General features: G+C 43.2%; 1 protein-coding gene across 3 annotated transcripts in view; it reads left to right on the plus strand.

Moving 5' to 3' along the window:
* The window catches only part of SUMF1 (sulfatase modifying factor 1), a 112318-nt gene that overhangs the window by 65285 nt on the left and 30389 nt on the right, over positions 1-16644 (plus strand). For 2 of the 3 annotated variants that reach the window (XM_032649596.1, XM_032649594.1), the window contains one exon: positions 6968-7084. The exons of the other annotated variant lie outside the window; for it this stretch is intronic. In XM_032649596.1, the coding sequence (XP_032505487.1) occupies positions 6968-7084 (117 nt within the window). The remainder of the gene's footprint in view (positions 1-6967; positions 7085-16644) is intronic. 3 annotated transcript variants of the gene reach the window in all.

A 16644-nucleotide genomic window follows, 5' to 3' on the forward strand; every position in this document is an offset into this window, starting at 1 on the left:
ATCAAGTTGATTGTGGAGTTTTAATCCACTGCTTCTGAGGCTGCTGAGAGAGATTTCCCTTTCTTTTCTTTGTTCTCACAGCACCAGTGGCTCAGCTTTGGATTTGGCCCCGCCTCTGACTGTAGGTCGCCGGAGGGCGTCAGTTCTTCGCTCAGACAGGATGGGGTTAAAAGAGCAGCTGCTTCGGGGACTCTGGCTTACTCAGGCCGGGGGGAAGAGAGGGGTACGGAGTCCGGGGCGAGCCCGCAGGGGCAGAGGCTGGCGTGACGTTGCACCAGCCTGAGGCGCGCTGTGCGTTCTCCCGGGGAAGTTGTCCCTGGATCCTGGGACCCCGGCAGTGGCGGGCTGCACAGGCTCCCCGGAAGAGGGGTGTGGATAGTGACCTGTGCTCGCACACAGGCTTCTTGGTCGCGGCAGCAGCAGCCTTAGCATCTCATGCCCGGCTCTGGGGTCCGCGCTTTTAGCCGTGGCTCGCGCCCGTCTCTGGAGCTCCTTTAAGCAGCGCTCTTAATCCCCTCTCCTCGCGCACCAGGAAACAAAGAGGGAAGCAAAAGTCTCTTGCCTCTTTGGCAGGTCCAGACTTTTCTCCGGACTCCCTCCTGGCTAGCCGTGTTGCACTAATCCCCTGCAGGCTGTGTTCACGCCGCCAACCCCAGTCCTCTCCCTGCGCTCCGACCGAAGCCCGAGCCTCAGCTCCCAGGCCCACCCGCCCCGGCGGGTGAGCAGACAAGCCTCTCGGGCTGGTGAGTGCTGGTCAGCACCGATCCTCTGTGTGGGAATCTCTCCACTTTGCCCTCGGCACCCCTGTTGCTGTGCTCCACTCCGTGGCTCCGAAGCTTCCCCCTCCGCCACCCGCAGTCTCCGCCCGCGAAGGGGCTTCCTAGTGTGTGGAAAGCTTTCCTCTTTCACGTCTCCCTCCCACTGGTGTAGGTCCCGTCCCTATCCTTTTATCTCTGTTTATTCTTTTTCCCTACCCAGGTACGTGGGGACTTTCTTGCCTTTTGGGAGGTCTGAGGTCTTCTGCTGTCGTTCAGTAGGTGTTCTGTAGGAGTTGTTTCACGTGTAGATGTATTTCTGGTGTGTCTGGGGAGGAAGGTGATCTCCGCCTCTTACTCTTCCGCCATCTTCCCCTCATCCGCCTGTTTGTAGATTTTTTGATGATGGCCATTCTGACTGGTATGAGGTGATACCTCACTGTAGTTTTGATTTGCATTTCTCTAATGATTAGGGATGTTCAGCATTCTTTCATGTGTTTGTTGGCAGTCTGTATATATTCTTTGGAGAAATGTCTATTTAGGTCTTCGGCCCATTTTTGGATTGGGTTGTTTGGTTTTTTGTTATTGAGCTGCATGAGCTGCTTGTAAATTTTGGAGATTAATCCTTTGTCAGTTGCTTCATTTGCAAATATTTTCTCCCACTCTGAGGGTTGCCTTTTCTTCTTTATGTTTTCCTTTGCAAAAGCTTTTAAGTTTCATTAGGTCCCATTTGTTTATTTTGTTTTTGTTTCCGTTTCTGTAGGAGGTGGGTCAAAAAGGATCTTGCTGTGATTTATGTCATAGAGTGTTCTGCCTTTGTTTTGCTCTAAGAGTTTGATAGTTTCTGGCCTTACATTTAGGTCGTTATTCCATTTGGAGTTTATTTTTGTGTATGGTGTTAGGGAGTGTTCTAATTTCATTGTTTTACATTTAGCTGTCCAGTTTTCCCAGCACCACTTATTGAAGAGGCTGTCTTTTCTCCATTGTATATTCTTGTCTCCTTTATCAAAAATAAGATGAACATATGTGCATGGGTGTATCTATGGGCTTTCTATCCTGTTCCATTGATCTAACTTTCTGTTTTTGTGCCAGTACCGTACTGTCTTGATTACTGTAGCTTTGTAGTATAGTCTGAAGTCCAGGAGCCTGATTCCTCCAGCTCTATTTTTCTTTCTCAAGATTGCTTTGGCTATTCAGGGTCTTCTGTGTTTCCAAACATATTGTGAAATTTTTTGTTCTAGTTCTGTCAAAAATGCCATTGGCAGTTTGATAGGAATTGCATTGAATCTCTAGATTGCTTTGGGTAGTATAGTCCTTTTCACAATGTTGATTCTTCCAATCCAAAAACATGGTATATCTCTTCATCTGTTTGTGTCATCTTTAATTTCTTTCATCAGTGTCTTATAGTTTTCTGCATACAGGTCTTTTGTCTCCTTAGGTAGGTTTATTCCTAGGTTTTTTTTTTTTTTTTTTTTTTTTGCAGTACGCGGGCCTCTCACTGTTGTGGACTCTCCCATTGCGGAGCACAGGCTCCGGACGTGCAGGCCCAGCAACCATGGCTCAGGGACCCAGCCAGTCTGCGGCATGTAGGATCTTCCCGGACCGGGGCTCGAACCCATGTCCCCTGCATCAGCAGGTGGACTCCCAACCACTGCGCCACTAGGGAAGCCCGTATTCCTAGGTATTTTATTCTTTTTGTTGCAGTGGTAAATGGGAGTGTTTTCTTAATTTCACTTTCGGATTTTTCATCATTAGTGTATAGAAATGCAAGAGATTTCTGTGCATTAATTTTGTATCCTGCTACTTTACCAAATTCATTGATTAGCTTGAGTAGTTTTCTGGTAGCATCTTTAGGATTCTCTATGTATAGTATAATGTCATCTGCAAGCAGTGACAGCTTTACTTCTTCTTTTCTGATTTGGATTCCTTTTCTTTCTTTTTCTTCTCTGATTGCTGTGGCTAAAACTTCCAAAACTATGTTGAATAATAGTGGTGAGAGTGTGGGCAACCTTGTCTTGTTCCTGATCTTAGTGGAAATGGTTTCAGTTTTTCCTCATTGAGAACGATGATGGCTGTGGGTTTGTCATATATGGCATTTATTATGTTGAAGAAAGTTCCCTCTATGCCTACTTTGTGGAGGGTTTTTATCATAAATCAGTGCTGAATTTTGTCGAAAGCTTTTTCTGCATCTATTGAGATGATTGTATGGTTTTTATCCTTCAGTTCGTTAATATGGTTTATCACATTGACTGATTTGCATATATTGAAGATTCCTTGCATTCCTGGGATAAACCCCACTTGATCATGGTGTATGATCCTTTTAATGTGCTGTTGGATTCTGTTTGCTAGTATTTTGTTGAGGATTTTTGCATCTGTGTTCATCAGTGATACTGGCCTGTAGTTTTCTTTCTTTGTGACATCTTTGTCTGGTGTTGGTATCAGGGTGCTGGTGGCCTCATAGAATGAATTTGGGAACGTTCCTGCCTCTGCTATATTTTGGAAGAGTTTGAAAAGGATAGGTGTCGTTTTCTCTTAACACAGTCAGGAAAGACGTCTTGAGGCGAGGAAGCAGCACCTTAACTGGGTTTGTTGTTACAGAGAATAATTTTCTTTCAACAATCTTTCAAACAGTTGTCATTTTTAAAATGTTTGTAGTTTTGTTTCACACAAATATGATTCTTCCAAAATTTATTTATGAATGTAGCACAGATATGTTATTTGGAACATGACCAAATGATTCCAGAATTTCAACTGAAATAATAAACAAATGAGAAAGACTGAGACACTGGAAAAGATGAAGGGTTAGGAGACACTTGACCTATGAGAACTTTAAAAATATTTTGAGCCATATGGTTAAAGCAATATGGTTTGTTGTTTTTTTTTTTTTTTTTTTTGCCGAGTTAATGTAAAAAAAAAAGTTGCATGAGAATATGTTGCCCTTAAATAGGCAATAGGTGCCTATGTGTGTGCTTCTAAAATTCTATGTATATGAGTTAGGTATATGATAAAGGTACCAACACAAACCAATGGGAACTGGATGTATTATTCAACAGGCAAAAGGCTAATCAGGCCATCTAGAAGTTGATTCTTCTCAAGTTTCCTTCAAGATCGCTTGTGCACTCATGGGTGCATAGTTTTAGTCAGTAAAATGAGTGATTAGAGACCTTGGGGTCTAAAGTATCTCAACCTGTTCTCAACCATTTCCTGGGTAAGAAGCCCAGCCAGTATCTCATGGGCCACCTTTTGTCGGCAGAACAGTGCTGCAGGATGAACAGAATAAGGTGCCGGATGAGGTTGCTCATGACACCCCAGGAAAGGTGACAGTTGGTGCAGAAGCAGGACAGTGGCCATCACGTGGTTTGAGAAGGGCCTTGGCAGCCTGGATGTCCCTCTTCAGTGGGAGTCTGTGTGAAGTAGGGTCACTGCCCTTAGCCTTGAAGCCTATGGCATGGGCTTCTGATGGACCACACAAATTATATTAGTGCCTGCCAGTTTTCATAAAAGGCCATGAGAAGCTGTATTGGACAGTTATGAATATTTTACAGCACTTAATGGCTACAGAATTTCTTGTCATTATTTAAGCACATGAGCCTCCAAGGAAAATAGTCATTTATTCTCAAATCAGTGCACCTTTTCAGAAAACACCAGTTTCCGTATAAAATAAGGATACTTTACAGATATTTCGAGTTGGAACATTTAACTGTGGGTTCAACAGATGTCTGTTTGGAGTATATTCAACAGAACTTACCTGAAGAAGTTGCCATAGAAGTTCCTAAGACAAAATTAGAACAGTTACCAGGAGCCCGCAAATAATCAATTTGAGAAACAGGACCTGCGGAGAAAAAAAGCAGCAAGTTATACAGAGGCCACTTCCACCTGTGTTTGGAATGAGACTTGATAAGATCTATACCTTTAAATTGGGACTGTTTACCCAGAGAATTATCTCAAGTCCTCCTTAGCTGCCTTGTTGTGTCCACAGGCCCTGGTCAGTTGAGAGCAGGAATTGAAGTTTAATGATAGGATGGACTACAGTGAAATAGCTCCCTCCCCTGCTGTTTTATGTATTTTATTATTTTCACTCTGGTTGTAAACTGAGCAGACTCTCCTGACCACAGTGAATTTGAAGAATTGGATTTGTGTTTGGTTAGGCCTCTGTTGTACAGTTGTTAGTGTTTTGGTTTTCATGCCTATCAGCTCATTCACCTGAAAATAAACATGTTTGAAGTATTTCTCATGTACATTTGTCTTTTTCTGAGCTTTCTGGAAGGAAGCTTTGGTTGGTGTGATTAATTTAACCATGAGCGTTTAAAATTTTTATACTCTCATGTGGTAATTTTGGGGGTGGTGACCTCCTGGTTTTACCTCACTTAAACGTCATATTGTTTAAAGAGGGAAAACCCCTGAAACCTTTGAGTAGATGCTCTTATTTCCTCATGTTATGGTTTAACCGCTCCAGATAGGCTAACTTGCTTGCCCAGTGGTTGCTGCGTGTTGGCACATAAAGGGGACCTCAGGCTGACTGACCTGAGAGCCCCTACACTCGTCTGCTCTCTGAGCCTGAGAAATGATTCCTTCTTCCAGAACGTTCGTTCCATCTCACTTGCTCTCGCGTCCCTTGCTCCTTCCCTTCTTTCCCTGAAACAACTTATTTTCTCCTTTTCCTTCCTTCTCTTCTCTTTCCAGCTGTTATTCTGTCTTGCTGTTCCTGATCATCTCCAAATTCTTGAAAGAACAGTGTATCCTCTGGCCTTTCCTCCTTTACTGTCTCTCTGTCTTTTGAACTCTGACCTCAGTTCCCACAAGGCACTTCTACCTTTGTTGAGGAGGGTTCACCTTCAGCCCGAAATCTCTCCCTCTTGGGAGTTCCTGCACCTTTTCTTTCATTATCTTACCTTACTCATCCCACCCTGCCTTTCAGGATTGGATTTTTAATTTTTGGTATCCTCCTCCTTTCTCCCTCATTGAAGCTCATTCATGTCTATGTCATCAAACCCTTCCTGCTTTCATTCGACACGCATGGAATTACTGAATGAAGCAATGAATAGGTACCGCTGTTTCCATAATGAATGCTGAGTAAGGAAGCAGAGTGGTAAACATTTTCAGCTTTCCACCTCGCCTGGATTAAGTTTCTTTTTCGGAGTAGCTTCATAACTTTGAAGTGCTCTGAATTGCCCAAGTATGAGATGCTTCCATATTTATGTGTCAATCTAAAACCTTCTGAAGCCAAGTAGAAGTGAATGGTATTCCTTTTAGTTCTACCTCATTAATTGGGAAAAAAACATGGATTTAAAAAAATAGTTTTAAAAAAAGAACCCCAAAGATAACAATATTTTTTTCATTTAAAAAATAAAAGTTTTCTTCATGTATGAGAATTTCTATTACAATATGTTAGGAAAAAGTTTGCGTCCCTAAAATAGCATAACTGTTCTGTACATATTTACTATTCAGTCAAAGATTTTTCTCCCCTCCTCCCCACCCTCCTTCTTACACAAGTGTTGCACTTTGGTACCATGTCTGTGACAGTATTATGTGGCAGACTGTCTGGTCTGCCTTTGAAATGTGATCAGACTACTTGCTGAAGAGCCTGTGCAGCTTACCTCATACTTCCACGTGCCAGAGATTGCAAACCCTCTATGTATTACAAATACGCTTGGTAATGAATTCACATTTTCTTTATAAAAACAAGTCCCCTCAGTGTTGTGATGATAACGACTGAGGCGTAAAGATAAGCTGGTGAGTTGGAGGGGGCTGGTGGAGAGGATAGAATTGGCTTGAGGTCTCTCAGTGCTAAAAAGACATCATGGCCAGCAGAGCTCAGCTGTACTGGTATGTACCAGATGACAAGACTGGTACTGGGTCTAATATGGTGTTTCTGTTATGCTTTTGAAGGTCTGAAGATGGTTTACCCCTCACTCCCCAGTCAGATACAGATTTGACTTATGACCAGTACTAGTCTCTCTATTAGGAATAATTTCATTGACTGTCCTACCATGTAATGTGAACTCTTCTTAGGTTTCTAAACTCCCTTTGAGAGCTCAAAGCTGAAGAATATCTTTCTTGTTTCTGCATTGGCCAGATTGTATTTTCAGTGTTGGAATGAGAATCAATATTCATACTTTAAAGTAAGAGTTCTTTGTATATGTTTGTACCAAAGAGGTTTTCTAGACAAGATGAGTACTTTGACAACATTTCCCCCTTTTTTTAATTTTTAGGTTGACGCCTTTCCTCCCAATGGTTACGGCTTATACAATATAGTAGGGAATGCCTGGGAGTGGACTTCAGACTGGTGGACCATTCACCATTCTGTTGAAGAAACGATTATTAACCCAGTGAGTATCAGTCTCAGAATATGTACTGTGAAAAGGTTACATCCACCCCCTGGGCAGGCTGTGGCAGCAATTTCATGTGTTTCGGGTATTTATTTTCTATTGACGTTAATCTTGGAATTTCCCCAAAGGGATATTAAGCACTTGTCTCTCATGTCAACCTTAAAGCATTGTGTAGACATGTCTATGGACATTTTATATGCTGCTGGATTGCGATGGTGTTAATGATTTGAGGGAATCTGTCTATAACTTTAGAAATTATTTCAGCCTCATAAATGTGATCAAAGTGAGATATATAAATAAGCATGCAAGATGCATTAATGTTTATTAATAACTAGTGAGATCTGGTAGATGGTATTTATCATCCAGCTAATTGCCTGAGTTTTCATTGGTTGAAATTTTGATTGAAGAGCATTGTTTGGAGAAAATGAGAAAGGATGTTTTCTGGGTGAATGTTGAATCAGGAAGTTGAGTCATTTCATGATTATTTGCTGAACTCCCCAGTATGGCAGTTCAGTGCATCATAAACCTTGGGAATTGAGACAACCATGTTTAAGTTTTACCTTTTCTGGCATGGGAGGAATGTTGACTGCAGTTAGTGGACTACTCTGCCTCTAAAACCAAGCTCTCTCAGCAGAATATGCAAAAATTGAGACGCTACAAAAACTGGGCACGTGGGTGGGAAGTACTTCCTTTAAAAAGAACATGACTGAATATTGCTTGTGTAAACAGATTGGGGGGAAAATACCATTTAAAAATCCTATCTCTAGCAAATTAGACATTCATAAGTCAGATCCAAGAATGTATATATATATACCCAAACTAGCTAGACTGGGAACTTAATATGTTTAATTTTAAACCTTAACCTCTTGAAAAGGCATAAAAGGTAGTGATAAAGAAAATTAATTCTTTGATCTCTTCTCAGTAGAGTGTTGAACAGCTCAGAGTAATTGAAGAAATTGTCAGACTCTGTGCCTCGGGCCATTTTTCAGAATACAGGGATAAATTTGTTTGATATGCTTGATTTTTCTTCACAGAATAACACATGGATTGCTCATGAATAATCTAGAGACAGAAATCTACTTTCTTGGGGGCAGATGAAAAAACTGAGTTTTTCGGAAACTGTCATTTCCTCCTTGTTTTCCTTGTACTTTCTGGCAGGGCTGGTGGAAGTAGTGGTCAAAGACAACCCATCTCTCCAAAATGAGAATAAGGTTGTGAAGTTCTCAGTGGGTTTGTGGTTGGGAGACGTCATTCTCTACTGGCAAGATGTGACTTGGCGTTTGCTGTCAGAATCAGAAATAGAATTTTTTTCCCCTCAGATTAAAGCATCTGCATGTTTGGAAGGGGGTGCACGAGGCTTCAAAATGCTGGCAAGTTGTGAATGTATCTCTCTGACCATCTGTTGTTGAGCTGAGTGCTTATTGGTTTCAGTTTTATAATTGCTTGTGTTTCTTCTAAGGATTTACAGAAAAATCCATACTTTTCTTGTTTTCCCCAGTCCCGGGCTCTATCTCAGATGCTGTCTTTGGTCTATAAATCATTCTCCTTGTAGGTTTCTCTCTGTCACAGAGTCCTCATTTGCTTCCTTATTTGACTGGGATAAAATTCAACAGTTTTGAGAACTAAATCCCAACTCCCTTGCAAACTCAGACTCTTTCATTCAGATCTTCACAGCTCTCCTTCATTTGTAGAGCCACTGCCTGTCTCTCATCTGCATTACTGCATCAGCTTCCCAGCTGGGCTCCCTGCCGTCACTCCTTCTGCTCTACTGCAGCTGTAATGATCTTTATAGAGGACACGCTTAATGCTGTCACTCCTCTGTTTAAAATAAAGTACAAACTCTTGAACATGACTTCTGAAGGCTAAAATAATTTAGCCCTTGCTGATCTCTCAATGGCCACAGCTTTTTCTTCTTCTTTCAACATTTAATTATGAAATGTTACAAAAATTCGGACAAGTACAGAAAATAGCATAACAGATACCTATGATATCGACCATTTTGATTTAACGTATATTGACAGTATATTGTATTTACTATATTTCTTTTAGCTAAAGAACAAGAACAAAAACTAGTCAACACTTGATATTTGTCAGTATTTTTAATTTAAGCTATTCTGGTCAGTGTATAGTGCTATCTCACTGTGGTGTTTTTAGCCATCGTATATGTATATTAAAATTTATTTTGTTGAAGTACAGTTGATTTACAGTGTTGTGTTAACTTCTGCTGTACAGCAGAGTGATTCAGTTACACATAAATATACACATTCTTTTTCATATTCATTTCCGTTATGGTTTATCACAGGGTATTGAATATAGTTCCCTGTGCTATACAGTAGGACCTTGTTTATCCATTCGAGATATACTAGTTTGCATTTAGTCATCATATATTAAAGTCTGTATCTGACAACTCTCATATCTGGCCACTCTGTTGATCTGCTTCTGTTGTCTGTTGTTCTTGAATTTTGGTCACATCTTGTTTTCTCACATGCCTTGCTATTTTTGATTGAGTACCAGACGTTGTTTAAGAAAAACTGTGGTGATTATTTGAGATCTGGATAGTGGGATCTTTCTCTAGAGTGGACTTACCTTTGCTTCTGGAAACTTCTATTTCATATTAGCTTATTCCAATCAGGAATTGAGATGATTTCAAGCTGAGCTTCAGTCCCTGTGAGGGCTAGTTGGGTATAATTCTTCAGGGTACCAACGAACGGTCTAGGGGTTTTCCATGACTTTTCTTCCTTGTAGGGCGCCGAGCTGCAGGTTTTTCTTCCTTGGCCTATAAGTCTATGCAAAGTTCTTTTCAGCTTCTCAGCATTATAGCTGCTGCCATTGGAATCAATAGACCTCTGGAAAAATAAGCTCGTCTCTCTGGGCTTCCCTTCTCTCTGGGATTTGAGCCCTGCAGTTCCTCACAGCCCTGATAGTTCTCATCTGATCTGTTTAAACTCCCAATTGTCTTTGAGGTCTTTTTTCTTTTTAATTAATTAATTTTGGCTGCGTTGGGTCTTCGTTGTTGCGTGTGGGCTTTCTTTAGTTGCGGGGAGTGGCGACTACTCTTCGTTGCGGTGCATGGGCTTCTCATTGTGGTGGCTTCTCGTTGCGGAGCACAGGCGCTAGGTGTGTGGGCTTCAGTAGTTGTGGCACACAGGCTCAGTAGTTATGGCTCGCGGGCTCTAGAGCGCAGCCTCAGTAGTTGTGGCGCACGGGCTTAGTTGCTCCACAGCATGTGGGATCTTCCCGGACCAGGGTTCGAACCCGTGTCGCCTGCGTTGGCAGGCATATTTTTAACCAGTGCGCCACCAGGCAAGTCCCCTCTTTGAGGTCTTAATTTATTTGCCTTCCTTCCCTGATGGCCTGTGTATTACCAGTGCCTAGCAGAGAACCTGGTACATAATAACTGGTCCTGTAATAAAGCCAATTCCAGATACCTAGAATCAAGAGAGTTTGGTTACTCTTCATACTCCAGGTGTTTCAAAAGCAAAGGCTAGTTAAAAACAGATATTTTCAGGAAAAGCTTTGGACCAAAATACCCATGTGATTAGTAAACATTTCAACCCAGGAACTGACCTCTTCAGTGTCATGTGTATATTTTAGTTCCAAGACTAAATCATAATGGCAAATCATTTTAAATCTTCTTTGGAGAGCTTAGGAAAAGTCAGTGCTCTGTATGCAGAGGCTATTCGGGGATTATCTTTTTCTTGTTCAGTGACTTCCAGGGAGCAAATGTTAATCATTAGTGTTTATTTTATTGGGTAGTCATTTATGGCAAAAGCAGGTGGTGGGAACACCTTGTGTGCTTTGTACACACAATCCTAGGAGAGACTGAGCTCTTTGGCCATATAGAGTGAGGGTCAATTTGGTCTTACCTGGTAGAAGGTTCTTGGGAGTGTGCATGCATGTGTGTGTGTGTTTTCTGGAACTACTTAGGGTGGCATCACCTCTTCCCACACAGATACAATCCAGAGTGTGGCTGTTGATACTACTGTTTTTTTTCACCCAATAATTACAATAATAAAAGATGATTTGTGGTTTTTTTCCTTTTCACTTACCTAACCCGGAGGCCCTTATTAATCTGTGGCAATGTGTGGTGCTTTCAATAAAAGACTATGTAGAGCTTATGTAGCATCCTGCTTTCCCACACCTGCCTCCTCACTCGCACTACCCTAGTATCATGCTGACTTGGTCGCTGGTGATGTGAAAGGATGGAGTCATCTATAATGTCTTTCCGCTCTTAGAGGTACACAGTTCATTCAGGCAGCTTTTTTTCCCTAAGGGAAAGAATTCTAGTCTTAGAATTAGTCACAGTAACTCGGATTATAGCTCTGCCACTTAATAGTAAAGGAATCTCTAAACTTAGAATATATCTTAAGTTTCCTTATCTACAAACCGGGAATAACTATACCTATCTCATGAAATTGTTGGGAAGTTAAATTTGATAATGTTGTATGTAAAAATACTTTATACCCCAGAAGTACTATTGTGGTGGTGGTTTACTCTTTTTGTTTACATTATTTTGGGGTACCTAATTGGGATATTGTATGCTTCTGTTCAGCAGAATTAATGAGGAATGTTGGCCTTTGGAAGCAGAGGGGGAGAAAATGATGTTTATAAATAATGAATGCCTAATATTCCTCCTATCCTTATCTTTTGTTACCATAGTCATCCTTACAATGAAAATCTCACTTCACGGCCCATTAAAGTCCAATGGGAATAAAGTTTTCTAAAAAGTATTCCTCCTCTGAACGAATCCCTGCTGCTTGCCAAATTCTGTTAGCCAGAGATTCTGTTTGTTTTGTTTTCGTCAACGTGGAGTTTGATTGTTCAGTTAGACTGTATAGCTCTAGACATTTGGGGAAGTGTGTTCTGTTTTGCAAGTGTGCGTTGTTGTGGCTGGGAACTGACCAGGAGGCTGTAAGCCCTCCTTGTGTGCCAGCCATGGTTTGCAGTTTGCACTCTGCTCGTTTTGAAGGACACACATCTGAGCCCTTGCCCATCTCACAGGGCACGTGCCAACCCTCTGACCTGAGGTGCTGGCAGGTGCCTAATGGCCAGTCCTGCTTTTGCCATTGGGTGACTGGACTTGGGGCTTGGACTTGGGTTTGCCCGTCCTCTAAACCAGCGATCCCCATCCTTTTTGGCACCAGGGACCGGTTTTGTGGAAGACAGTTTTTCCACGGACGGGGTCGGGGGCGGGGGGTGAGGGATGGTTCAGTTGGTGACACGAGCGATGGGGAGCCGAAGATGAAGCTTCGCTCGCTGGCCTGCCGCTCACCTCCTGCCGTGCGGCCTGGTTCCTAACAGGCCGCGGACCGGTATCGGTCTGTGCCCCAGGGGTCGCGGACCCCTGCCCTAAACTCCACATTTGGTTGTTCCTCTTCCCAATAAACCCTCTTCTGGCCTCCCACCACTACGTGGATCAATGAATTTTGTATATCAAAAATGTTAGACCCCTGGGGCTTCCCTGGTGGTGCAGTGGTTAAGAATCCACCTGCTGATGCAGGGGACACAGGTTCAAGCCCTGGTCCGGGAAGATCCCACATGCTGCGGAGCAACTAAGCCCGTGTGCCACAACTACTGAGCCCGTGAGCCACAACTACTGAAGCCCACGCACCTAGAGCCCGTGCTCCACAACAAGAGAAGCCACCCAATGAGAAGCCCGTGCACCGCAACGAAGAGTAGCCCCCGCTCTCCGCAGCTAGAGAAAAGCCCGTGCACAGCAACAAAGACCCAACGCAGACAAAAAAATAAACTTAAAAAAAAAATGTTAGACCCCTGCTTAGCCTGTCTCCTAGCCCTCCTCTGCCTATGGCATGAGCCTGTCCTTGTCTCAGCTGGGCAAGAAACAGCAAATACCACATCGTCCTTAGTTGAGATTGCCCCACCCATCGGCAGCCTAAGCAGGGGAGCAGGCATACCCAGGATGTGCTAGGAGGAGGAGTTCACTGAGGATTTTTATCTGCCGTAAGCCCTTCATTCACGTATTTTCAATGAGGACAGTTTAGAATAAATCAGTTTGATGTAGAAGTGACCTGGTATTCAAAATGAAAAAGGCATGAAAGTGTTAAGGAAGTTGATTTAAACTTGATAATAAATTACTGTGGTTGTAAATTATATTTAATAAATCCCAAAGGGAAAGCAGGGCAGTCAAAAATCATCAGTCTCTAGAGGCTATGCTTATGAAAAGAATTTTATCTTCTTCTCCCTAGTGGAAGATGAAAATCATTCTGGAGGAAAAGCTAATGTTTATCCATTGCCACTGTTCTTCGTGGTTCTGGAGCAAGGTTGATCATTCAACAACAATAACGAAAAAAACTGTTGGAAAAGTAGAAGGAATAAGCTTGAATGTATATGGCTCAGATATTTAGATCCTGTGAACACATTTTCAAACACATTGTCCAAACACATGTTTCTTGCTTGAAAAGAGTAAATGCTAATTCCAGTTGCTATTTGGAAGGTGGTAAAAATGCTATTCACAATAATATTACCTTCACAATCTCATGTTACATCTCTGGACACTTCCTGTTCAAATAGAGTGGGACACCCAAATGTACTGTGGCCTCGTCTCTTAGTTTGGAGGATCAGTGGATCTTGGAGGGAAGTGAAAACTTCCAGCTTCTACCCCTGCAGGAACCCTTTCTTTGGTACCCATGACAGCTATGGTCCTGCAGCCTCGTGCTTCAAACTTCCTGGGGCCAAGAATGCCCTAAGGTCTGGGGCATCTAGTTGTGTTATCAGATGTTCTCACTGTTTGATGTTCTCCCACGGACAACCAAATATTCCATCCCTGGAGTTTCAGCTCACTGGTCCTCCTTCTGCAGTTGGTGGAATACAGAACACAGCTTCTGTCTTGTGCATGAAAGCTTTTCAGATACCTGAAGAGAGTCATAGCCTGTGCCCCCTCGTCTTTCTCTTTCTTGATAAACATCCCCATTCCTTCAGCTGCACCTTGAATAACTTGGTTTCCAATCCAGGGCAACCCAGGTTACGTTCCTCTGAATAATATGAGTGTTTAAAAAAGTCCCATTTTCTAAATGGGCATCTGGAAATGTACACAGCATTCTAGATGTTCCCTGATAGATGCAAATAATAGTGTGGCTGTCCTTTTTCCTCCTTGTGTGTCATCAGGTCTCAGATTGTGGTAGGAGTTAAAGGTTGAGCCAGTGGAATTCAGTAGAGCCAGGTTTGGACTTTATTACTGTCACTGTGGTTTACCAGGTGTGTGACCCTGGGCAAGTCACTTAACTACTCTGGGACTCAGGTTTGCTCCTTTCATAAAGGGGGATGTAGATTCCTACTTCATAGAGTTGTGAGGAGCTGAGAGAGGGTTTGTAGCCACTTAGCACAATGTTTGGCAAATAGCAAGCATACGATACATGGCAGCTTCTGTTTTCAGCGGCACCGGTTCTGTCCTCCACTGCTGAGTCCTCTCACTACTATGTGTAGTAGTAGCAGCAGCAACAGGAGGAGCAGCTTGTCGTAGCCAAGTAAGACTTGCCTTTCTTCCCCAGCATATTGATTGTAGGCTGGGTCTCCCTACATATTGTTCTTATGCAGCTGTGTGTTATGCATTTATTTTTTAAAGTCGTTTTCAAACTTCTTTGAATCTTCTCTTTATGTTATGTAGCTGTTTTTTTTAAAAAATGATTTATTTTATTTATTCTTTTTTTTTTTGGCTGTGTTGGGTCTTCATTGCTGCGTACAGGCTTTCTCTAGTTGTGGAGAGCGGGGCTACTCTTCACTGCGGTGCGCGGGCATCTCACTGCGGTTGCTTCTCTTTTTGCGGAGCACGGGCTCTAGGCACGCGGGCTTCAGTAGTTGTGGCACGTGGGCTTTAGAGCACAGACTCAGTAGTTGTGGCTCATGGGCTCTAGAGCGCAGGCTCAGTAGTTGTGGCGCACGGGTTTAGTTGCTCTCTGGCATGTGGGATCTTCCCGGACCAGGGCTTGAACCTGTGTCCCCTGCATTGGCAAGGTGGATTCTTAACCACTGCGCCACCAGGGCAGCCCCATGTAGCTGTGTTTTGAAATGTAATGAGGAGCCTGTCTTTTCTGTCCATCAAATTCCATTTTTTTATAATGGGTTTCAACCTTCAGAGACTCCTTATAGACCTCATTGTGACTATCAGCTCTGTCATTTATGGTACTGGTTTTCCCTTCCAGCTTCTTACAATCAACCAATTTGGCTGTGGTTTTGTCAGTGATACCACGTGAATGGGACGAGGCCCAAGGCAGAGGTCAGCCCTGGGGTCAGGCCGCATTTCCTGAGGACTTATACTGTGTCATGGGGCCGTATCGGCTCTCGGGGATGCAAAGATGCATGAGACGGGCTGGCTGTTAGGGAGCGCGTAGTCCAGGGAGAGGGTGGGTAGTGATCAGGTACATCACGTTGTGCTGCGGTGAGATTTGCTGCTGATGTGGTTGAGGTGCGGCCTCCCTGAGCTCTTTTCTCTGCCGGTTAGAGCCTTGAAGCCTTCTCTGAGGAGGTGCCCTTAGAAAGGACGGCAGCAGTTTTGTGCCAGGTCCTTGGCATCCAGACACAGGAAGGACATGGCATGGCCTTGTGAGGAATTCATGGTAAGCAGAGAAAGGGTGTTCATTCCTTTATTTTCCTGCTGCTTTCAGTTTCTTGAAGCCTTGCCTTTTCCATACTCATGGTGAAAGTAAAAGCAAAAGCAGTGAGGGGGGTGTGTGTGTGTTTCTTTTAGTTTTGTCACAGTGTATTTTTCTTCTCCTTATGGGCACAGTCGAGCTGTTTCAAGAATTTCTGTTAGCTAACCAACTAGGGGCTTTGGAGAGTGACTTGTGAATTGCTTTCCTAGTTTGGCATGCTCTGTAAAAGGGCTTTTCTGAGCTCTCTTTTTCACAGTGTAGAGCACTCTTGGGAGGGGGGAGCCATATGCTCTAAGATGGGGATGACAGAAGGTCGGCATAATGGGTTGGGGTTATAACAAAAACGTGACAGGCAAAGAGCAAAGAGTTTGCTAATGTGGTTATTTGCTGTCCTCAGTCGGGTTCTTCCTGCTGCACTGAATAACAGAACCGTGGCCTCGTGATGGAAGCACAGGTCAGCAGCCTGGGTTTCCGTCTGAGATTTAGCTTTAACATGTCAGGGGGCCTTAGGTGAGTCGTCTTGCCCTTGTCTGGCTTACTGCTTCATCTGTAAATTTTGCTGGGGATGTAGCAAGGGTACAGTACAATCCTAGGGTACAGTAAATCTGGACAGCAGCCCTGGAGTCTCGTGCTGGCCTGGAAAACAGGCAGTGATGGATGAAGAAGCTGGTAGGAACATGGTTAAGAGGACAGGTTTTAAAATGATTCACACCTCGTTCTACATCCTTGTTTTGCCACTGATGGCATGGTGGCCTTGGGAGAAGGGGGTGACATCTTTTGATTTTGTTTCCTCATCTATAAAGTGGGAGTAACGATAAAATTTAAGGACATTGGGTTGTTCTGAGAATTCACAAGAGATTCAAGCACATGGCACTGTACCTGCACGGTAAGCACTCCGTAAACGAGAGCTGATTACTTTCCAAGCACCCCGCAGTTGGAACATTTCCATTT

This window comes from Phocoena sinus, chromosome 11 (genome assembly GCF_008692025.1).
Source record: "Phocoena sinus isolate mPhoSin1 chromosome 11, mPhoSin1.pri, whole genome shotgun sequence".
NCBI classification, from domain to species: Eukaryota; Metazoa; Chordata; class Mammalia; order Artiodactyla; family Phocoenidae; genus Phocoena; species Phocoena sinus.